We start from the raw sequence: 24,099 nt of genomic DNA on the forward strand, positions 1-24,099 counted from the left end.
AACTCATTGATTCTACTTAGTGACTATTGTTGAGTTTTTGTATTATTACCACTGATATATTATGGCACTGCTATAGATCTAGCACTTGGCATTCCTGTAACACTTAGTATTTTCTTAGTACTATGTTAACTACTTCTATCTCTCTACACACAGATTAACACACACACACACACACACACACACACACAATGGTGATTTGTGGTGCTTACTCAGGAAGTGACATAAGTGAACTGATAGACAATCTACTTACTGACCCCATTTAGCATGACTGTTAAACATGAGAAATAGTCAGTTTTAGAAATGCAAAGCTATAGTAACTGTCTATTTTTGCTAAGTCTAGTAACTGTTTTTGCTAAGTCTAACATAAACTTTGGAAACTTGAAATACTCTCAAGTAATTTAATTCACTACATAAAATCAATAAAATGAGACACAGATATTTGGACATGGAGTAAAGTTTGGTTACTTGTCGTTAAGCCTAGAGAATTTGAGATCTTTAAAGTCTCTTTCAACTCTCAATCTCTATATGAGCAATCTGACAATTATATCATGATGATATCTGCAGATACCCCCATGCCAATTCTCATATTACCCCTGTCTACATCTTGACTTTCAGCCTCCTTTTGACAAAACATGAATTTGATGTTATCTAGTTGAATAATTCTGATTTCTAAACTAACATCCTGTCATATTTTTATTTATGGATTTCGGTTTATAAATCAACATTCCAAAGATTATTTACAGCTTTTTAGCCTCTGGTAACAGTCTTTGACCTCAGTATCTGGATAATGTATAAGGACCTAAATTTCTTGCAGGGACAAAAAATAAAAAGAAAAAAGAAAAGAAAGAAAATCCCACTGACATAAGCTTAAAAATTAAAACATGAATCTTGATTAAAATGTAAATTTTCACCAACCGTTAATTTTCCTGTTTGGAATAATTATCAAGCATTTGAAGGAAATGTATAGGATAGATGTTCTTAGATTTAATTAAACATATGCTCTACTCATTGCCCATACTTACCATCAACATAGCATCCTATTAAATTTTCAAATTGAATAAACATGCCCAATTCATCTCAAGACTTTTTTGACTGGTGTGAGGCTTATCAGCAATTTTTAGTTCACTAGTGTATTGTGCATAAGATATCGTGTTATAGAAAGATGTAATTAAATTATAGATATTACTATTCTGTTTGTCTAATCTTATTTCGATATATAATTATTGAACTTACAGGATTTGTCTCTGACTTCACTACAGCTTTGTTTAAAAGACTCCCTAATAATGGTAATATGTCACATCAGTGGGTTCTATCTTATTGATACCTTCCTCAGCTAAAAACCATACAGAGAAGAATCCATTCCCTTTTCCTTAGGAACTCAGATTACTTTTAAAATTTTATTTTGAAAAAGATCCTAAGTAAAAAATAGTGACCATTTATGTTTTAAAAAATAATAATAATGGATGCTTAGTACTTATAGCCCAGATTTAGAAAGAGGTTACTTTGATAGCATCTGGTTCTCAGAAATAACCACTGTGGTGAAGCTTATGTTGAGGATCTCTTTGCTTTTCCATATAGTTTTACCACATATGAACATTTCTCTAAATTAGCTAATACCTAGTACTGATTGCTTTTAAATGGATAAAAAAGTAATCATACTGAATATATTCTGCTGTGTCTTGATCTTTCTCTTCAGTATTATGTTTGAGATTCATATATCCTGGAGTGTGTAATAGCTCGTCTTAGCTTGGGTGCTCTGGAAAGAGAATCTGAGGTGGGGAATCAGATGCAGAGTTTCACCTAAGAGTGCTCTAGAGCAGAGCTGCCCACTGGGACTTTCTGGAATGGTGCCTGTGCTTCATGTCTAAACTGCCTCTTTTGGTAGCCATGGCCACAAGCCATGGATGACTTGAGTGATTTAGTTAATCTAGTTTAAATGCAAATGTAAGTATCTATGTGTAACTCATGGGCTTATGTATGGGACAGACAACTCTAGAGAGATATACCTGTAAGGAACTGGGAAAGGCAGGATCGAGCAGAAGGAGAAGCTGACTTGCCATGTAGTTACACCTCAGACCTCACCCAATCCTCAGAAAGGTCTGGAGCAGGGAATGGCTCTTTCAGAGTTGTCCCCGGTCGAGGCAAAGCAGCTGAGCTTGAGTATCACAGCATAAGCCAGTCATCGGTGCTGCCTTCTAGAAAAAGGAGAAATCGTGGGTGAATCAGTTTCTCGTCTCTAAGGGCAATTCCCACTGAAGTTGCACAACTAGAAGCCTTCAACAGCCAGTATTATCAGTAGCAAAGGGTTTAGTGCCAGGCCCTAAAGAGGGAACCTGAGCAGAGCACCATAATACCCACTATGCAGTTGGCCCTTCATTGTCAGTACTCTATTGAAATCTCATTTTATAAATCAATTTATTTGTATATTCTATAGGTAATGGAGAGTTGGGGTATTTCCAGTTTGGGGAATTGTGGCTATTGTAAACACTTTTTTATATACAGAACTGTTTAGTTCTGTGTATGCCTCCTAGTGAATAAATGCAAGGATTTCCGTAGGATATATGCCTGTAAGTAGAATTACAGAGAGTTAGGATATGTGCATAATTTACTTTACTGGAAAATGCCAAACTGTTTTCCAAAATGGTTATGTATTTTACAAATTATAGCCCTTTCATTCAATAGTTCAGTTCTGTCAATTGAGGTTTATTCAGATATCTATTCTACTATTCAGAAGACAAGCCTAGGATCTTTGATATCATTTCCCCCCTGAATAAAGTATTAAAATAACTTTTAAAAAAAATTTTGGCACATCCAGCCAAGGGAAACCACCCTTAAAATAATTTTTACCCTGCAGAGGTTAGCAGAATTCTGAGAACTCTATTGAGTTGTGCTCTTATATAACATTTTTCTCTTAACTGTGGGCAAAACCTGTGACTTGCATTTAGCCAGTGGAATATGGCAAAAACCTAAGACAAAAACCTAAACCTGTGATTGGATTATATGTCAAAAATAAAGGGTTTTGCAGATGTAATTAAGGTTCCTAATCAGTTTGACTTTGAATTGATGAAAATAAGTATTACACTGGGTATTACCTGACCTAGACAGGTAAGCCCTTTATAAGGAAGATTGGACCTTTTCTGAGGTCAGAGAGATTGGGAAATCAAGTGCTATATATTCTATAGATATAAGAAAATGAATTCTGCCAACAGTCATGCAGGCTTGCATGGGAGCTCTGAGTCTCAGACGAGCTCCCAGTCCTGGCCAGCACTTGGAGAGCAGCTCTGTGGGACGGTTGAGCACACAGTTACCTGTGCCTGAACTCCTGACCCATGGAGACTGTGACAGTAAATGTGTGTTGTTTAAAGTTGCTCAACTTGTGACAATTTGCTGCAAAGCAATAAAAAACAAATATACCCGCTTAGCAGCAAAACTTCTTTCTTTTTTTTTTCAACCACATCCCTTTACTTCCCCCATCTGACTATTCGATTTCTTGGGTCTTTTGTATTTGGAGTGAAAGACTTTATTATTTCTATCTTTAAGAGAATTATTCATTCATTGAAAAGAGGCACTGAGACTACTTTAAATTTAAATTGTAACATTGTATCCAGTAGTAACTTCTTCCTTTTGAAGAAATTATATTCATTTTCCATGAATGAGTGTACCCATAGGAACGTGTTTGAGAGAAATTATGTATGTCAATTTCAAGGACTAAATATCTAAAAATTGCTTTCCGGAAACATCTAAGAATAACTTAGCTTAAGAGAAAACATAAAGCTTTTGCAGACTCCTTTAAAGACAGAAAAGGTTTTGAGAAGGTAACAATGACAGAAACAAAAGAAAAATGTGGATGGTGCCTGAAACATAGGAAAAAAAGATGGAGAATTTAAATTTATAAAGAATGATGGGCTTATCACAGATCAAAGCAGAATGATTAAACAAACTTAAACTAAAATAGGAGTGATATATTTCATTCATACTCACATACAGTTGATGAAAATGGATGCTCTTGCCACAGTTGTGGTTCTCTAGAAGTAAAACTTAGCAGAACTTGTAGGTAGTTTGTATGAGACATGATCCCAGAAAAGAGAAGTTGAGTGTGTAGGGAAAATGAGATAAAGAAGACAGAGAAGCAATACAGGTACCTCATGAGTTGATTATCTCTCAGTCACCTGAGGCTCTGTTCCTTTGGAAGTCCATAGGGAAATTACGGGGCACGTACCTCAGAATTGTCCCAGGGGGTGATGGGGAGTTTGGTGGGTTAAATGGTGTCACCCAAGACCTCAGAATGTGAATTTACTTAGAATAAGGACCTTTGCAGTGTAGCTAAGGTAAGCATTTAGAGATTAGTGTAAATCCAGTGACAGGTGTTCTTGTAAGAGACAGAAGACAGAGTAACACATAGAAGAGGCCATGTGAATATGGAAGCAGAGATTGGAGTTATTGTATCCACAAGCTGAAGAATGTCAAGGGTTACCCCCTGTCATCAGAGTCTAGGAGAGAGGCATAGAAGGAATTCTTCTGGCAGACTGCAGAAGGAAACAATCCAATTGGATTTGATTTTGGATTTCTCAGTTCCAGAGCTGCGAGAGAGTAAATTTCTTTTGTTTTACATCTGCAGTAATTTGCTACAGGAGCCACAGGAAACTATTACAGGGAGGCTGAGCTGTTGACCTCTCACATATCTGGGCCACATCTGAATGTGATGGAATGCCCTTCTGTGACTTTATAAAAAGCACTGGGCATCTTGTCAGAGAAAGGTTGCAGCAAATGTTTGAGGTGGGACCCTGGTGACACATGTGAAATTACTCACTACTTGCATTGAAATCAAGTGGGCTTAGAAGACATGACACTGACGTCCACAAGCATCTGCTTCACTCTTCCAAGCAGAAATTCAGAAAACCTGATCCCTTCTGTCCTGTGATTCTACCATCTTAAATGTGGTACTAAAGTGGCTGTGCTTTTGCATAGAAAACTGGAAGGGAAAAGAACACAGAGGGTTGTACATGTGTGGTTTAAAGGCTTAAGCACTTCTGTTGGCTAGAACTCAGTCATATTTCCCCAAGTACCTGCAAAGGAGGCTAGGAAGTATAGTTGTTCTGCTTATCTGATGCTCTATGATTAATAATACCAAATCTCAACTGTTGGGGGATAACATTTAGTTTGCTCATGAATCTGCAGCTTGGGGAGGGCTCATGTCTGCTCCTTACAGCACTAGTTGAAGCAGTTCATCTGGGGCTGGAGGGTCTACTTCCGAGACGGCTTACACACGTGGCTGGCAAGTTAGTAACAACTGTCATCTGGAAGTTTGGCTGAGGCTGTTATCTTGGGGCCTTGGTTCATTTCCTTGTGGGCCTCTCCAAGGATTCTTTACATTTCTCTCAAGTGAGAATTGCACTCACACACTCACTTCCAACACTTTGCAAAATTCTCATACTATTCCAGCATCAGGCTCATACTTGAGATTCAGGATTCCTTTAAATCACATCCTGATGGAGATGAAGCTCCTTGGGTCCTGTTTCTGAAGGGAGGTTCCTCTTGATCTAAATACCCGGAACTGAAGAGTCAAATTGCCTGCCCCCTCCCACATGGCTAGTAGACAATAGTAAGATAGAGTGTAAGCTTCAACAGTTACTTCTGTTCAAAAACAGGAGAGAGGTAAGAGTTATTTGTTCATGAAAATACAGAAATCTAGGGAGAAACTTGTGCCAGTAACTTATTGGTGCCTAATCCTGCTCTCGAGGGGTTATTCTCTCTGACTTTTGGCTCTGAGCTCTTGACCTTACCCTTGAGTCATCTATCCTGTTCCATAGGGACTAGCTCATCATTACCTATGAGGAGACTTCTAGCTTGCTTCCTGCCTATAGAAGTTTGGAACCCAAAGGCCTCTTTTCATTTCACACTGCCAATCTTTTGTCCAAACTGATATAATTTACTTCAGATATCTGTAAAAATTCTATTAAACAAAAGCAACACCCATGCTTCTAAGACCTTTACCTTGGAGTAAAAGTCATGGGCTATAGGACAATGCAGTTAATATTCTTAAAAGTTGTTTTGTTTAGATGAAAGGAACCACAAAGCACATCTATAAGATTCTTACAAGCCCCCTTTTTTTCTAGCACAAAAATTCTCAGAGGAACTTTCTTAAGGTACTCAGAAAGTCTACTGCATACATCTTAAATATTTATAAACCTCTCAGAAACCTTGCTTTGGACTTAGCTATTTTGCGCAACCATAGAGTCATGCTAATAAAGTACCCCAGATTTGATACATTCCCTGAAACTCTTTCTCACATTGAAAATTTTGTCCTCTGGAGATATTAAGGATGAGAACATTTTTGTTTTGAACCCAAGAAGTCCTAGTTCCTTTATATATCCTCCGAGTTCTGCTTGGAAAATGATTCATTTGTTTTTTAGTCCATCTCTCTTTCCAGTGTCATCTTATTCTATGTGATGTTGAGAAACCACTTGACATACTCATTATTCTGCTGAATCTACCAGTTCACATTACATTTTCTACTTTCTGTATTTATTGCAGGTGACAACATTGACAAATTTTCCTTGCTAAATAACAGGAGTCACCCTTTTTCTGGCCTAAAATAACAATTTCCTCACTGTCCTTCAAGTTCTCACCAGCAAGTCTTCTGATTTCACTAATAATCTTCTTGAAGCCCTTCTAACTTCTGCCTACCATTCAATCCCAGATCAATGCCACAGGTTTTAGGTTTCTAACATTAACACCCCACTTCCAGCATTAAATTCTATTCTAGTTGACAAGCCACTATAAATCTTAATGGCTTAATAAAACAGTAACAATATCTTAGTTTGCTCACAAATCTGCCCTGGTCATAGGCTTGGGTGCATCATCTCTGCTCCATGCTGCTCCGTCTGATTGTGCCTGACTGGAGTTGGAGGATCTACTTTCAATACTCATATGACCAACAAGATACGCTGCTGTCAGCTGGGAACTGCAGATCTATTCTTTTCCACATGGACTTCTCCATGGGGCCACCTGGGTATCCTCACAGCGTAGTTGCTAAATTATAAGAGGAGCTGGTGCAAAAGAGAAGAAATGGGAGTTGCTAATTTCATCAAATCTCAGTCTGGACACATGCATAGGTCATTTCTGCCATATTCTTTTGGTCAAAGTCACCCATATACAAAGGAAGACAATATAGGCATACTTTTTAATGAAAGGATTATCAAAGAATTTAAAGGCATCTGTCGCCCTCCACAGTAGTTAAGCTGTGTACTCAAGGAAAAGGAGAAACAAATCTGGTGAATAGTTGTCTTTTTTCTGACACAACGTATTCTATCCTTTTTAAATGGTAGTCATATATTCAGTGGGTATGAAGTTACAATTATACAAGGTAAGTTTTAGAGATCTGCCATACAGCACAGTGCCTAGAGTTAATAATACAGTTGTTTGTTGTTGTTGTTTAGTCACTGAGTCATGTCTAACTCTTTGCGACCCCATGGGCTATAGCCCACTAGGCTCCTCTGTCCATGGGATTTTCCAGGCAAGAATACTGGAGTGGATTGTCATTTCCTTCTCCAGTGGATGTTCCTGACCCAGGGATCGAACTTGAGTCTGCTGCATTGAAGGCAGATTCTTTACCATTGAGCCACCTGGGAAGCCCCAATAATGTGATGGTGGTTGTTCGGTCACTAAGTCATGTCCAACTCTTTGCAACCCCATGGACTGGAGCATACTAGGCTTCCTTGTCCTTCACTGTTGCCCAGAGTTTGCTCAAACTCATGTCCATTGAGTCAGTGATGCCATCCAACCATCTCATCCTCTGTCATTCCCTTCTTCTCCTGCCTTCAATCTTTCTCAGCATCAGTGTCTTTTCCTGTTTCCAATGAGTCACCTCTTTGCATCAAGTGGCCAAAGTATTGGAGCTTCAGCATCAGTCCTTCAGTGAATATTCAGGGTTAATTTCCTTTAGGATTGACTGGTTTGATTTCCTTGCCATCCAAGGGACTCTCAAGAGTCTTCTCCAGCACCACACTTTGAAGACATCAATTCTTCGGCGCTCAGCCTTTTTTTATTGTCCAGTTCTCACATCCATACATGACTACTGGAAAAACCATAGCTTTGACTATATGGACCTTTGTAGGCAAAGTAATGTCTCTGCTTTTTAATATGCTAAGTTTTTCATTGCTTTACTTCCAAGAAGCAAGGGTCTTTTAAATTTCATGGCTGTAGTCACTGTCCACAGTGATTTTGGAGCTCAAGAAAATAGTCTGTCACTGTTTCCATTCCATGTCTCTGCTTTTTAATACCAATAATAAAATTGGGTATTAAAAATTTTGTTGAGAGGATAGATGTGGTGTCAAGGGTTCTTACTGTGGGAGAAAAGGATGCAAGGAAACTTTTGGAGGTGATTATTAGCTTTATAACTTTGCTTTTAGTGATCATATCATGGATATGTACATATGTTCAAACTCATCAAACTGTGCACATCAATAAAGCTATAAATTAAAAAAAGGCTCCAAGTATTTATAATCAACTTACTGTCAAGTGATCAAAATTTAAGTGTTCATCTCTATAAATTTAGTTACAGGCATGTAATCATAGAAAGTCTATTAAAATGAAACTCAGAGATTGTGGTCAATTTTTAAATACAAGATGAACAAAGGATTTTTTGTACACCTTTAAATGACTGGAGGTTTATAACATTTGTAGAGATCTGATATTTAGACGTTTTTCCTTATGTTGTACTGAAATCTTCTCTATTGAAAGTTTTACTCACAAGTACTAGTTTTATTTTCTTGACCAAATAAGACAAACTCAATTTCTATTCTAATCTCTTTCTATACCACAGTCCACCATGTATTTGAAGTCAGCAGTCATGGTACTCCTGAGTATCATCTCAGTGCTAGTAGTTCTTTTAAATATTGGTATCTTAAATTGAAAATAAATGCCTTCTAGACCAAACACCTGAGTTTGATCTCAGTACTACTAGTTCTTTAAATGTTTATATCTTAAATTGAAAATAAGTGCTTTCTAGATGTGACCAGTTTACATTTTTCCTTTTTAATGCAAGTTTAATTCATGTAAAGAGAAAAGGGAAAACAATTTATACATTAAAGTGGTAATATTTTATGTTCATGAAACTGTCTTATGCATCTCTCTTGGGATTCGAACAAGAACCTTGTCAATTAGCAGAGCATTTACCATAAATTTAATTAAAGGTGAGTATTAATTTCTTACAGTAATAAATGTCTCTTACTGAAAATGTTCTACCCATATAACTCACTAGAACTATCAGAAAAATAGGATTAAATAGATATACTCTGATTTTAATATTAAGCATCCAAATTTGAAGAAATGAATTCCTTGCCCACGTTTAGACAAGTTGATGTAAGTTGATAACAAAATACCAGTTTCTCACTTCATGTTGTTATTATTTTCTGTTATTTCATGCTGTTAAGTAATTTGTATATTTAACGTCTACATTCAAAGTTATGACAATTTATAGTTCTGTATGTAGATCATTAGCCATTTATAGTCTGTTGAAATTCAAGGAACCATTTAGAGATTTTAAAAATCACTTAGAATATCCAAACTTTTAAGTGCGTTTTTGACAGTTTAACTATCAGTATATCTCAGACTTACTGAAGCTGAAAGGACCCAGTGAAGATTCTCTGTTTTATTGTTATACTGTAATACAAAAATTCTAATATTTTTAGAATTCAAGGAAATTGAATAATTTCTAATAACTTTAGAAAACAAGGAAATTCATCCCCCCCCCCCAACTAGGTTAACATATTTCTTAGGTTTATAGTTACTCTTATTAAGAATACCAGGTGCTCTATTTTTTTCTTCAATTAGCAACCATAAATTAAGTTTTTTGGATATAACAATAATTCCCTAGGGAGAGTTAATTTAAAAAGTAATGTTTACAAAAGGATTAGCATAGCAACATATCAACACCTGGAAGGAGCACCACATGAATATCCTAGAGGTTATTCCATCTCCACTTAAAATTAGAGAGCTATGTAGTTGGAAATTTGTCATACATAAAGATAAAGCAGAAATCTTCTCTTACCACACAGAATGCAAAATCTAGCAACCTATGACCAGTGTTAGCATCTGAGAGGTACTGTATCATTCTTCCTTAAAAAAAAAAAGAGGCCTATTTTTGCCTGACTTACTAACAGTTTAGTAGTGAACTCTGCCTAGGAATGTGAGAATTTCAGAAGAGCAGAGCTGTATGTATTAAGTCCAGACTCCCGGGTCATAGCTCTAGTTATCTTGACTTAGTAGATCTGCACAAGGACTCTAAAATCAAATGTTTGTATTTCTAATAAACAACTGAGGCGATCTTGATGTAGATAACCCATGGATCAGACTTAGAAAAGTACACGTCAGGGGCAGCTTTGCATATAGTCTCAGATTTCACTGCTTGCTGTGTGATTCATTTAAGTTTTCTGCATAACTTACAATTCACAATTTCCCAAGGCATTTTTGCTATGGATTTGAAAAGCTATTTGTATAATAAATTATGGCAGTTGGAATATAAACTCTGCCCCAGCTATCCCAGAAGGGCAAAAATGGCACACCTTTGTCTGTGATGAAAGTAAAGTCAGGTTGATGCACACCTAGCCAGAATAGTCAGGGCTATTCATTCCATGTATGATCACAATCCAGCTCATTAGCAAATCCAAGCACTGTCTCATTCAGAGTAATTTCTAGAGTCTCTCCCATTCATGACCAACATTTAAGTGACTTCCTATATATCAGTAAAATTCAGTGGTGAAGAAGGCATTTTTGACAATGGTATTAAAAATTAGTAGTGGAAAAACCTTTGAAGTAGGTAGATAAAAGGTGTTAAACTTGGAAATGGTCTAAGTGAGGGATGAATTGAACTCTGCTATAGGCAAAAAAAAAAGAAAAAGTAATGGGAAATATTGGCACCACTTAAAATGAATGCCCCATTTTTATTAGATCTTAAGATGTATAAGGAGACTTAGGTCTTCAGTTACAAATGTGAATTTTCTTTTTTTTTTTTTTTTTTTACAAATGTGAATTTTCTATGTAGCAGTGACTTTTAAGCTTTTAATTAGATAGAAGGGTCATAAGCCCTGTGGATCAATAACTTAATTTGTCTTTATGCCTTAACAAACAAAATCCAACTCTGTGTTCTGCTTTTTAACTGAGTAATTTTTAACTTTAGAAGAGAGGTTGAGTGAGGTAGTCTCTCTTTTCAAGGTCTTAGTTTTCTGATTTTGTGACGACCTATGATCTTGTCGTTTAGTTGCTAAGTTGTGTCCGACTCTGTGACCCCATGGACTGCAGCACGCCAGGCTCCTCTGTCTTCCGCTGTCTCCTGGAGTTTGCACAAACTCATATCCGTTGAGTCAGTGATGCCATCCAACCATCTCACCCTGTTTCCTGTCCTCCTCCTGCCCTCAATCTTTCCCAGCATCAGGGTCTTTTCCAGCGTGTCGGCTCTTCGCATCATGTGGTATTGGAACTTCAGCTTCAGCATCAGTTCTTCCAATGAATATTCAGGGTTGATTCCTTTAGGATTGACTAGTTTGATCTCCTTGCAGTCCAAGGGACTCTCGAGAGTCTTCTCTGTGACCTTGGGACTACTTTAAACTATGTCAAGCTCAGTTGCCTCATCTGTTAGGCTGTTTCCTCATCTATAAAATGCAGTAAATGTTTCTGTAGCCTTTCTAGTACTATAAAGACACTGACTCAAGAACAAAGAAAAGAGGTACAGCGATGTGGGTAGGTCTGTGAGCTCTAAGCTGTTAAGAAGTGAGCACAAATGATATGCATTTACTTATGTGTTGATTTAAACTTCTTTATCTCTTTCTTTTATCTTGTCTGTGGACAGTCTAGTTGATTTTACTCCAAATGCAGGACTCTGGAATCCAGTTGAATGCCTTTGTGCTGAAAAATGATTGTAGCAGTCTCTGGTGTGGTAACCAAGTTTCTCATACAGTTAACAGTTAATACATGTTCAGTCTTTCTCCTCTTTTATTTTCTTCCTCTTCTAAAGGATGCAAGCCTCCATGAGATATTTTCACATCCTCTCTCTTTTTTTTTTTTAACTTCCTATCTACCCCTTCACACCATGATCAGAGATTCACATCATTTTCCTTAAGTGTAATCAGATAAGAATTTAGCCTTCCAGAATTACCAAGATAAGCAATTTTAGTGAAGTCATTCAGGATACTATAGTGTCATTTTGATGGTTTCCTATATTTGAGCAAGCAGAGTGGGAGTCTATGAAGTGTTGGGAACTGCACTCTCTGGATTTCCTAGTATGTCCTTGTCTGGTTGTCCATCCTGCCCAAAATTGAGTGGAATTAAATCAACACTAATTGGGAGAAACAAATAAAGGGATTGCAGTCATATGAATTGTAGGGACTAACTAGAAACTTCAGTAAGAACTTTTGGGACATTGGATACTAATAATAAAACAATATCGATTAAGAAAGTTCTATAAGTTAGGAGTTTGGGATTAACATTTATGCAATGTTCTACAGTAAAGCATCTGTCTACAATTCAGGAGACCGGGGTTTGATCCCTGGGTTGGGAAATCCCCTGGAGAAGGAAATGGCAACCCACACCAGTACTCTTGCCTGGAGAATCCCATGGACGGAGGATCCTGGTAGGCTACAGTCCATGGGGTCGCAAAGAGTCGGACACGACTGAGCGACTTCACTTCATTTCACTATATAAAGTAGATAAACAACAAGGACCTATTACATAACACAGGGAACTTATTCAATGTCTTGTAATAACTATAATGGAAAAAATCTGAAAAAGAACATATATCTATATTTGTATTTATATCTGTTGTTTAATATTGATTCCATACACCTCAAACTAACACAACATTGTAAATTAACTGTACTTCACTAAACATGGTTAAAAAAAGAAAGCTCTAAAATGGAGGGGAGAGCAATTGGCAATTAAGTTAGAACCAAACCTTCTTTGTGCCTATAGCTCTCAAACTGCAGATGAATGCTAAGCAGCTGTGAGAGTCTCAAGAACACAGGGCATGTGCAGGGATTTCACATAAGCACTGATAACTTTATTTTCTGAAAGTATTCATTCTCATTCAAGATAGAGAACTCAGAATAAAAATCAGCCCATTGTTATTGGTGGGAAGTAATGTTTGTCATCTGTGTCTATAAGCTACATAACCAGGTCTTGCAGTTCAGAATATAAAGAGCAAACCAAAGCTATATGTTTTAAATGTGATCTAGGTGTTCTGTTTTCAGTAACAAAGAGGAGATCAGAAAGAAGTTAACCCTCAGTTTCTTTATCTTTGAAGTGAGGGTTTTAATGTTTGGCTTTGATATTTGAAAATCACTGAAGATCACCCAAATGAGAACTAACAGAGGCTGTTTATTCAGATCTTGCTAAAACAGGGAAGGCAGCCAAACTCACTTTTATGTGGCAGAGACTCAAAGTCAGGCAGGAATGTGAAAAAGCTTTATAGTGAAAGGCAAGGGAAGTTTCAGGTCTAATATGACTGGAGTTTGTTGGCCTGAAGAAACCGGGAGTCACCTAACTAGAAGGAGGCTCAGTTAAATGGCAAAAAATAGATTTTGTTTGTTAAGGCATAAAGATGCAAATTAAGTTATTGATAAACAGGGTTCATGATCCCTGTGTCTAGTCAAAAAGTTTGAAAGTCATTGTTACATGGAAGCATTAGTATTTCTATCTGATGACCTAAGTCTCCTTATATATCTTAAGATCTAATATAAATGGGGCATCCAATTTAAGGTGGTGCTAACATTTCCCATTACTTAATAAAAAAAAAAAACTTTTTTTGCCTATGGCAAAGTTTAGTTCATCACTTAGACCATTTGCAAGTTTAACACCTTTTATCTACCTACTTCAAAGGTTTTTTCCACTATTAATTTTTAATACCACTGTCAAAAATGTCTACTTCACCACAGACTTCTACTAATACATAGTAAGTCACTTAAATGTCGGTTGTGATTGGGAGAGACTCTGGGAAGTTACTCTGAATGAGACTTAGTGCCTGGATTCTCTGATGAACTGGATCGTGATCCTGCACAGAGTGGGTAGCCCTGAGTATTCCGGCTACATCTACATCAACTTGAGTTTACTTTCATCACAGATAAAGATGTGTCATTTTTGCCTTTCTGGGATAGCTGGAGCAGAGTTTATATTCCTACTGCTGTAATTTATTATATAAGTAAATTTTAAAACCCATAACAAAAATGCCTTGTGACAGTATAAGTTTGAAGTGAATATGAAGCGTAAGGAAGCTGGGATCATTGACCAAGTCCTAACCATTCTGGGCTGACTGTTGCAGAGGTTGTGGATTGACTTCCGGACTGGTTGCTATGGAGATTGTGGGTCAGATTTCTCTCATGTGTAGTCTTAAAGACCATATTCAGTCTTTAAGGCTGACAGTTCTGTTGTGAGGATTGACCATGGAGTGAATTGGAAAGAAGCCTCTGTTGCTGCTTTCGGAGGTGGTAGAAGTATTATTAGACAGTAAAGGAAAGTATGAGCGTCCCTGGTGGCTCAGTGGTAAAGAATCCACCTGCCAGTACAGGAGAGTTGGTTTCAACCCCTGGGTTGGGAGGATCCCTTGGAGAAGTAAAGGGCAACCCACTCCATTATTATTACCTGGGAAACTCCATAGACAGAGGACCCTGGCAGGCTACAGTCCATGGGGTCGCAAAGGAGTCAGAGACGACTTACTGACTAAACAACAAAAAGGGGAGGGAATATTATCTGGGGGAGAGAAGCAATAAAGGTGACTCCACTGATGCAAAAAGCGTTCCACCTGCTTTCCCTGGGCTATCGGAACCGTACCTAGAGTAATCGTGTCTAATCCTGCCTAAGTGTAGGCCAGTATAAATGCTCTTCTTTCTGGATGATAAACTGTCCACATTGCTTCACAGACGTCTCAAAACCCCTGAACATCTGTAGCTTTATGTTCTGCTTCCAAAACCATTTAAAAAGTTCCAATTTTTCTAACCTGTCATCTACTAGGGCTAACATGTCCTTATCTCCGAAGTATGAGAAGATAAACAGCCGACTCAGAGTCAGAGGAAATTGCAAACTTATTATATAAGAGCTATCTAGTTCATGTTTTAATATTATCAATAATTTGCCAGCCTTTTGTTATATTTTAAAGCTTATTTCTTTTTTAATACTCAGGCTCACTACTATTTCATTTTCTTTTGTGTCTTTTTATCCACTCTGTCCTGATTTTCCTAATTCCTATCGTCTGTAAGCCTTGTTGCCAAAACTTTCAAGACATCACTTACCTGCCTTGAACAAAAACCATCTTGATCTGTATGCTACTGCAGTCAGCCACTGCATGCACACAGATTCTGTAAGCTCTTTGCAGAGATGTCACAACTTCATTATCTTACCTGAGGAATCTTTTCTTAGCTCTTCTCAACCTCCACTCTGGAGCCCTTTAGCTCAGTTGTGTCTGACTCTTTGCAACCCCATGGACTGCAACTGGGGCCCTTTATCTGATCTCTATTCCTGCCCCCATGACCTGAACACCTGGACACCAACATCCTCCTCCCATTGTCTGCTGCCCTTGCTTTCTCCTCCCTCTTCTTTCTAGATCTACTCCTCCATCGTCCCTCTCATTTCTCTTCTTCCTTCCTCCGGACCATAATACATATTTGTTTCAGAGCTCCGGCCATTCTTGTCAAACACTTAAATCCCTTTCCTATGCATGGCCCTCCAGTAGTAAATCCAGCAGTGTTTCCTTGATTTCTGAATCCAGTCCTGGAGGGAACTCATGATGGTCCTAGATGCTCAAGAACCCACCCTCACCAGCGCTCCCCAGCTCCCTGGCAGGTCCACTCTGGGTCCAACTCAAAGTCTGCTCTTGTTCCTTGCAAATGCTGTTTCGAACTTTTGCTACTTCTCTTATCTCAAGATAAAAATTCCTTGCTCTCTTTCCTCATCATCAATGAGATTTACCTGCAAGCCTTTTTTATCACCTGACCATGCTCTTCATTTACATTTGAGGGTAATCCTCCCACATTAACTCTGGACACCAGTTTCTCTCGTTTCCGTAGGGACCTCACTCCCCTATCTGTGCTTCTCTTTCATAAAATGATACTTTTTTTAGACTCTCTCCCCAAGGTTTTGCCTCTGGCTATGTAGTCTCCTCTCTTGCTCTCTTTGAGTAATCTTGTTTACCCCATAATTTTAGCTACCGCACACATGCTGGAAGTCCTCAACTGTGTCAGTAGTTCAGAGAGCTTCCTAAACTACTGATCGGTTTACCTGGTTACCTTCTGGATAGTTCCATTGACTTCTCCCCCTCTCTCTTTTTTCTCACCGTTTATGTAATGAATTATATTTATTTTACTTAACTATTTCCTAAGTATTTTCATAAGCCTGCCAATTTTATTTATTGACTATTTCATAAGTATAACTTTATTAAACTTCCTGCTACTGCCAAATCATTTTTTTAAAACACAACTATAATTATGCATTCCCATGTTTAAAAGCATATAATAGTCCTCATCAAATTTAGTATAAATGCAGATTCCTTTGTATGAAAAAAAGGTCCTTCAGTATTTGACACTTGCATCTCTCTAGCCTTTTGTTTCCCAAAGTACACTCAGAGGAACACTTTTTTCTGTGGAAGGTTTTACAAGATGGAATGTGGGGAATAGGAGAGGGGTGAAGGGCTCTATCAAGTTCAAGCATTTGAGAGAGTAATGTTTAGTTGATAACTTTCAGAGTATTGATTCTCAACTGGTGCTGATTCTAAATAGCACCAGAATTTCTTGAGACTTCATTATATATGCAAAGTCTTAAGCTTCACCTTAGACCTGCTGAATCAGGAACTCTGGGTGTAAAGCCTACCAGTCTTTGTTTTAGCACACCTTCCCAGTGATGCTTAGAAACACTAAAGTTTGGAAACCACTGTCTTAGAGATGCATATTAACATCTTACTACAATAAGTCTGGAAATGATTTATTTATTTAAGCAAACATTTCCTCAATTTGAGCATGGACCATGTGTGTGTGTGTGTGTTTGTGTGCGTGTATAAGATACTCATTAATATCCTTAGAGAAACTTGTAAAAAACCTGAAGCCTTACATTACTAGTAATTCTCTATTTAGCTTTGTGTTCTTTTGTATTTAAATATCCTATCCTTGCATCATTTTCCTAAAATATTCCCCCAACCCTTGTCTGGCCAACTCCTTAGAAGAGGTATTTCAAAATATGCATATAGAACAAATACATGGGATGGCACAGAAATACTTAATAGCAACCTTAGAAGTGTTCCTCCCTCCTACTACCATGAAGATATCATGTTATTTCAAAATTTTTTCATGTAATGGTTCTCTCTGTATATTGATCTTTTCTTAATGGAGTATCTTCATATTTTCTTCTTTGATATTGTAAAGTATAATGTACATCTTATCAGCTTGTCTGTACAAGCTTCTTATATTGAAATATCCTTTATAAACATAACTAGAAGCTTTTCTCAGTTGATCCTACATTCTGGTAACTTTCTACTTTTAAAAAATTATCTCCCCATTATGCTCTCAGTATTTCTTTCACATATCTTTCCTCAATTGTCTGTTAACAAGATGATTTTTAGTCACTATAAAACTAATGACAATGTTAAAATTGACATACTAAGTCATAGTTTTATAAACCTATTGTATTTTATTTGTTTAGGTTAAATTATATGTTATACCCGTATACAATATAAATATGTATTTTAAATATTTTTCTTATGATAAATAGTAATTAATAGAGGTTTTAGTAAGTAATTAATGTACTTATTACTAGCTTTCAGAATTTCCACTGCCATTACATTAATTTTTCTAACCATAATTTCAAATGCTTTAATAAAATTCTCAAATAGTAATAAAGTATTTCATGGTGGCTTAGTGGAAGAATCCACTGGCCAATGCAAGAGATGTGGGTTTGATCCCTGGGTTGGGAAGATCCCCTGGACGAGGAAACGGCAGACGACTCCAGTATTCTTGCCTGGGAAATCACATGGGCAGTGGAGCCTGGCAGAACACAGTCCATGATGTCACAAAAGAGTCAGACATGACTTAGCAACTAAACAACAACTTAGAACAACTGAATTCCTAAGCAATCAAGTGAGTATTCTCATGTATTGGGCTGGTCAAAAGGTTCGTTTGGGTTTTTCCACGAGACATAAGAATGTTTTGGCCAACCAAACACATGATTGTACTCCATCCTTTTAAACATGCAGTCTATTAAAATGCACTAGTAAAATGCATAAAGCATGGTTTGTGATACCAATATGTGATACATAAAATCTAATGACAGCATTGTTTGGTTTATTCTGATGCATGATATAGAATTCTATGCAAAATAATGTTACCAGCTATAATCCTTTAGTGGCATTAAAAAAGGAATGGAAGTATACTTTGTGACAGTTAAGGGACTTTGGAATTAATGTGTATTCAACTACTTTGGTCTTTCCCCTTTCCCAGTTCACACTTTGCAAAATGATGATAAGGACTCTGGTGTTAGACATGTCTTTCATAGTCATTTACTTTTATTTAATCATGTTACTTGAAACAAGTTAGGCATATAGTTTGGCTGTATACACATCAAGATGATTAATGATAGTATTCTCATACAGTTCACCATGGCCATCAGAACTAATTTTACTTACAATCTTTACAACTCACCAGGTTCTCTGGATTTCTGACCACATCATAGCGAGGGAAGTCTATTGAGTTTAATGTAATGAATAAATAAGTACATTACTGTGACCATAATAAATTCCTGTTCATAAAAGAAAGACAAGCTTCCATAGACGATATAACTTAATAATTGGAGAAGTTAGACATTTGTTTGCCTGTATTGCTGCCTTTTTCTTCTTAAACATTTTCTGATGTGCCTTGGTGTACCTGAGGAATTAAACGAGGAAGGCTGCAGAGTCTCAAGTGGTTCTCAGGGGTCAGATGCATAAGGTTTATTAAGATCCTTTGAAGACTACTTTTGGTTCATTCTGGCAATTTGAAGTAATATGTGCTAGCCACTAGTCTTTTGACTATCTTGGTCTTCAGCTTTTAATATGTTACATTTTGAGCTTAAAGGTAAATTAACAGCCCTTGGAAGTACCCTCAGAAAATTTAAATCCCTGAAGGTACATTATAGTCTTTGTATGAGGTCTGTAACAATACACGGTTATATTTAACTTCAGTGAGAACAATAATAGTGTGATGACTCATCTAAATCTGGTTACATATGTTGGGCATTATTAGAAGATACGCTTATAGTTATTCAGCAGAGGGTGGCTGATCTTTGGAAGTGACATGGTAGTTGAGTAAAACAAATGATTTTTGTTGTTTAGTTGCTAAGACATGTCCAACTCTTTTGTGACCCCAGGGACTGTAGCCTGCCAGGCTGCTTTGTCATGGGATTTTCCAGGCAAGAATCCTGGAATGGGTTGCCATTTCCTTCTCCATGGGATCTTCCTGACCCAGGGGTTAAATCCACATCTCCTGCATTACAAGTAAATACTTTACTACTGAGCCACCAGGGAAGCTAAATGATTGGACCAAATAAAATCTAATCCACCTTTTGTATGAGAGACCATGAATTTCCTGAGCTACCATTTGGAGTTTTCAAATATCCTGGACCTACAAGCTTATAAATACTTACTTCAGCAGAAATAGTCAAGGAAGCCATATGCTTCCCACTTACATACTTGAGTAAAAATTGTCTGTCTCCATCTTCATCTTTTTTCCTAATTTTAAAAAGTAAATGTAAAAGAAGTGCTGTAAGAAGAATACCCAATGAAACAGAACAACCAGAATAATTTACCTGTATGTTCGAAAGAATTGCATATGTTGAGTATGAAGTTTATATGTAAAACATTCAAGAGTATTATACTATTTTGATCTCACTGTAAATTTAGGTCATTCAGACAACACTCCTTCCAGAGGTGACAGTGGAGAATTCATTCAGTATGATAAATTAAGGATTCCAATATGATTTAAATATACTTATATGCACATAAAAAAAGACTTACAAAGTTAGAGTTAACTTAAATGTATTTGTGAGTGAAATGAAAGCGTTCTGGTCCATTCATGTAACTTTATATCTGTAGAATTTAACAGTACTGAGTTTGTAACCAGACAGCCTTTCTTGAGTTCTGCCCACATAAACCAGTGTGACTTTTGAAAAAAATACTTAGGCAGGATAAATTTTACACACACAGCATTGTACACACAGAATTCAACCTTTTGCCTTGGAAAAAGTCACATTAAAGGGACAAACTCTATAACAATAATTCCTAAGATCATAAACTGCAATAGAGGAAGATAAACCTCCATTCCAGAACCAAAGCATTTAGAAATTCAAGCCTGGCCATTGTGACTTTACCCTGTGGGATGCCATTCAATGAAGAGAGAAAACCTGAATGTACTAACTTTGGCTCGCATGATCTGAGAGTTGTTCATAACTCTCTTTGTCTGATCTTCCTGCTTGACAGTGATTTCTAACTAAAGTCATGCCCTTTAACCTTTTGTTTTGCATGTTACCTGACTTTCTGAGCAGAGTAAGAAACAGGACGTCCCTCGGGAAGATCAGGGACCAACCACCAAGAATTTGGATTTTTGGCCCCAGCTTATAACACTGATGGTCACTATTATTGATGAGGATAAAACTGCCTACACTCCTGTCCTGAATCAGTAAGTATATTTTTTTGTTAATAAATGGATTTTATGCAGCTAAAGTTAAACATAAACTATTTGAAGTACAGCTTATACTCTCATGACAATGACAGACTTGTCCAAAATTAAGCTATAGAAAGAAGTATTTTCTACTTTTATCAATAAACATCAATTCAGTGATAGTATGAGTTTTTAGTTTCAGCCACATAGAGTGTGATTACTTCAATATGGAAACAAATATTTCCCCCAAATTTATTTTCATTTTTTATAGAAAAATTTCCTCTTTCTACTGTCTTAGAAAAATGCTATCCCCCCCAAACTTAAAAGAATGTTAAAGAGCTCGTATTAAACATATTCCATTGTGACTTTTTAATAGTAAGTATTTGGCCCCAAATGTATACTTTCAAAATAGTTGTGTATCCTGGATTTTAAAAATTTAATGCAGTATTTAAGAGAACAAGCCCATTTTCTCAAATAACCTAAGCCTATGCTGTCATGCATAGAATTTATAAATTCTATGCAGATGAATTAAGGCAGGTAGGGTGATTGCAGCCATGAAATTAAGACGCTTACTCATTGGAAGGAAAGTTATGACCAACCTAGACAGCATATTAAAAAGCTGAGACATTACTTTGTCAACAAAGGTCTGTCTAGTCAAGGCTATGGTTTTTCTAGTTGTCATGTATGGATGTGAGAGTTGGACTATAAAGAAAGCTGAGCGCTAAAGAATTGATGCTTTTGAACTGTGGTGTTGGAGAAGACTCTTGGCGAGTCTCTTGGACTGCAAGGAGATCCAACCAGTCCATCCTAAAGGAGATCAGTCCTGGGTGTTCATTGGAAGGACTGATGCTGAAGCTGAAACTCCAATACTTTGGCCACCTGATGCGAAGAGCTGACTCATTGGAAAAGACCCTGATGCTGGGAAAGATTGAGGGCAGGAGGAGAAGGGGACGACAGGATGAGATGGTTGGATGGCATCACCGACTCTGGGAGTTGGTGATGGAGAGGGAGGCCTGGCGTGCTGCCATTCATGGGGTTGCAAAGAGTTGTGCATGACCGAGTGACTGAACTGGAACTATAAAGGTAGTAAAGCAGGTGAATTAAAATTCATGGCTGTTCTAGAAGAGTCTGAAATGAACAACTTACCAAAATTCCACCAGCTATGAAACCTTGGGCAAATTATCTAGTTTCCTTGGGTCTAAGTTTCCTCATATATAAAATAAAGGCATGAATTACATAATTTCCAAGACCCAGTCCACCTTTAATGTTGCACCTTTAGGATTTATTCCACACCCACACACTGAGAGCTATACAACCAAAATAACAGCTGACTCTGCCAATCAGGCATTTGCAGTCTGCTTAATGAAGAGAGTATTTTGACTTATTGGTCATACCTGAAATGCTGTAGGAATAGCAGAAATAGACAAACCATGAAGTACATTTAGGCTTAATATGGTTTTATTATTTCTCATTTTCTATACTGGTCAAGACAGGGTCAGAAAGCTTGTGTGTAATCCAATTGAAATTCTAGCTATAGAATAAATACATGTAAATACTCTAATTTTTATCCTTTTATGTTTCTTTACTACCGACATTCACCTGCCCCACATTTCTCCTAAATGTGGAGAAAGTGGTTCTCTCTGGTGTGCAGTGATAGCATCATCAGGCTTGCTTTCACACTTTTGTTTTCCCTTTTTCCCTTATAGCCACCTTTTCTGCCTGATGCCAGAGTGTATCATATTGAGTATCTGTAGAGACTTTGCTCTTTTATTTCTTCTGATAGCTCAGTACTAGATCTTTTCTTTTAACATATAACACCCTCATTTCATCTTGGGTGGCTTTGAGCTGTTTTCTCATTTATTCTTTGGACTTTTCTTGAAGACAGAGTAGATTTCCTAAAGGCAAGGAGATTAATAACTTCTTTCAAGACTGTGCCCTTGGGCTGGGGTAGGCCACTTGATAAATGACCATGGAATGAAGACAAATATCTGCTGAGAAATGCTAATTAAAAGTTATTTGAAATAATTTATTTTTAATCAAAATTTTTTTACATTTACCAAATATCATAAATTAGAATATGATATTAAAAGATACATTATAGAATCATGGAATCAAAGTTTCCCAGAGTCATCTTTAATCATATACCAATAAAAATATACCAAGATTTATAGTTCCTTTTTTGTTACAGTATTAAAGGAAGTGGAGGGAATATATTTACTTATGCCAAAAATAAATTTTAAATTATGTGCTAAATTGAGTCTTCTAAGTATAAAAATGAGCCATGACACAAAGAAAGATATGTCTTTGCTTTACTTTTTATTTATTTATAGTGTCAGAGTTTAGAGTCACTTTTTTTTCTATGAAAACCTAGCTTGAATAAATCTGAATGTCATCCCTCTCTTGGGAATCTGTACTTTATGATTATATTTACTCAGATTTTGATAATTTTCTAAAGACTTTTTGCTTACTAAGGATCGTTCCTTAAGGAATCAAAATTCCAAACCATTCCAAAATTCCTTAAGGCATTTGTTTCCCATATCATTAAGGCTATATTTTAAGTGAACTCACTTGGACAGCAAGGTGTGACCTTAGTGGCCGATGTTTATTGTTGTTGTGCATTCGCTCAGTCATGTCCGACTTTGCAGCCCCATGAGCTGCAGCACGCCAGCGTTCCCTGTCCTTCACTATCTCCTGGAATCTTCTCAGACTCATGTCCATTGAGTCAGCCAATGTTTGCAGTTGTCTAATTTGATGAGATTTCCATTGATGCATGTTTATTTATTTGCACGTGTATCTTCACATTTGTTGTTGTTCAGTCTCCCAGGCATGTCTGACTCTCTGCAGCCCCATAGACTGCAGCATGCCAGGCCTCTCTGTCCCTTACCATTTCCCGAAGTTTGCCCAAGTTCATTTCCACTGCATCAGTGATGCCATCCAGCTATCTCATTCTCTGATGCCCTCTTCTCCTTCTGCCCTCAATCTTTCTCAGCATCAGGGACTTTTCAGTGAGTCATCTGTTCACATCAGATGACCAAAATACTGGGTTTCAGCTTCAGTATCAGTCCTTCCAACAAGTATTCAGGCTTGATTTCCCTTAAGATGGACTGGTTTAATCTCCTTGCTGTCCAAGCGACTTTCAGGAGCCTTCTCCAGCACTATAGTGCGAAGGCATCAATTCCTTGGCATTTCACCTTCTTTAAAGTCCTGCTCTCACAACCGTACGGACCACTGGGAAGACCGCAGCCTTGATTATATGTATGGATCTTTGTCAGCAGAGTAATGTCTCTACTTTTCAGTACACTGTTTGTCATGCATAGCTTTCCTGTCAAGAAGCAAGTGTCTTCTGATTTCATGGCTGCAGTCACCATCTCTAGTGACTTTAGAGCCCAAGAGGAAATTTGTCACTACTTCCACCTTTTACCCCTCTATTTTCCAT

At 37.3% G+C, this 24,099-nt stretch overlaps 1 protein-coding gene across 5 annotated transcripts in view; it reads left to right on the top strand.

Annotated features, from left to right (window-relative positions):
• Nucleotides 1–24,099, top strand: part of UNC13C (unc-13 homolog C) — a 647,876-nt gene that overhangs the window by 404,683 nt on the left and 219,094 nt on the right. For all 5 annotated transcript variants that reach the window (XM_043920107.1, XM_043920110.1, XM_043920109.1 and 2 more), the window contains one exon: nt 20,548–20,681. In XM_043920107.1, the coding sequence (XP_043776042.1) occupies nt 20,548–20,681 (134 nt within the window). The remainder of the gene's footprint in view (nt 1–20,547; nt 20,682–24,099) is intronic.

Source organism: Cervus elaphus, chromosome 12 (assembly GCF_910594005.1).
Source record: "Cervus elaphus chromosome 12, mCerEla1.1, whole genome shotgun sequence".
NCBI classification, from domain to species: Eukaryota; Metazoa; Chordata; class Mammalia; order Artiodactyla; family Cervidae; genus Cervus; species Cervus elaphus.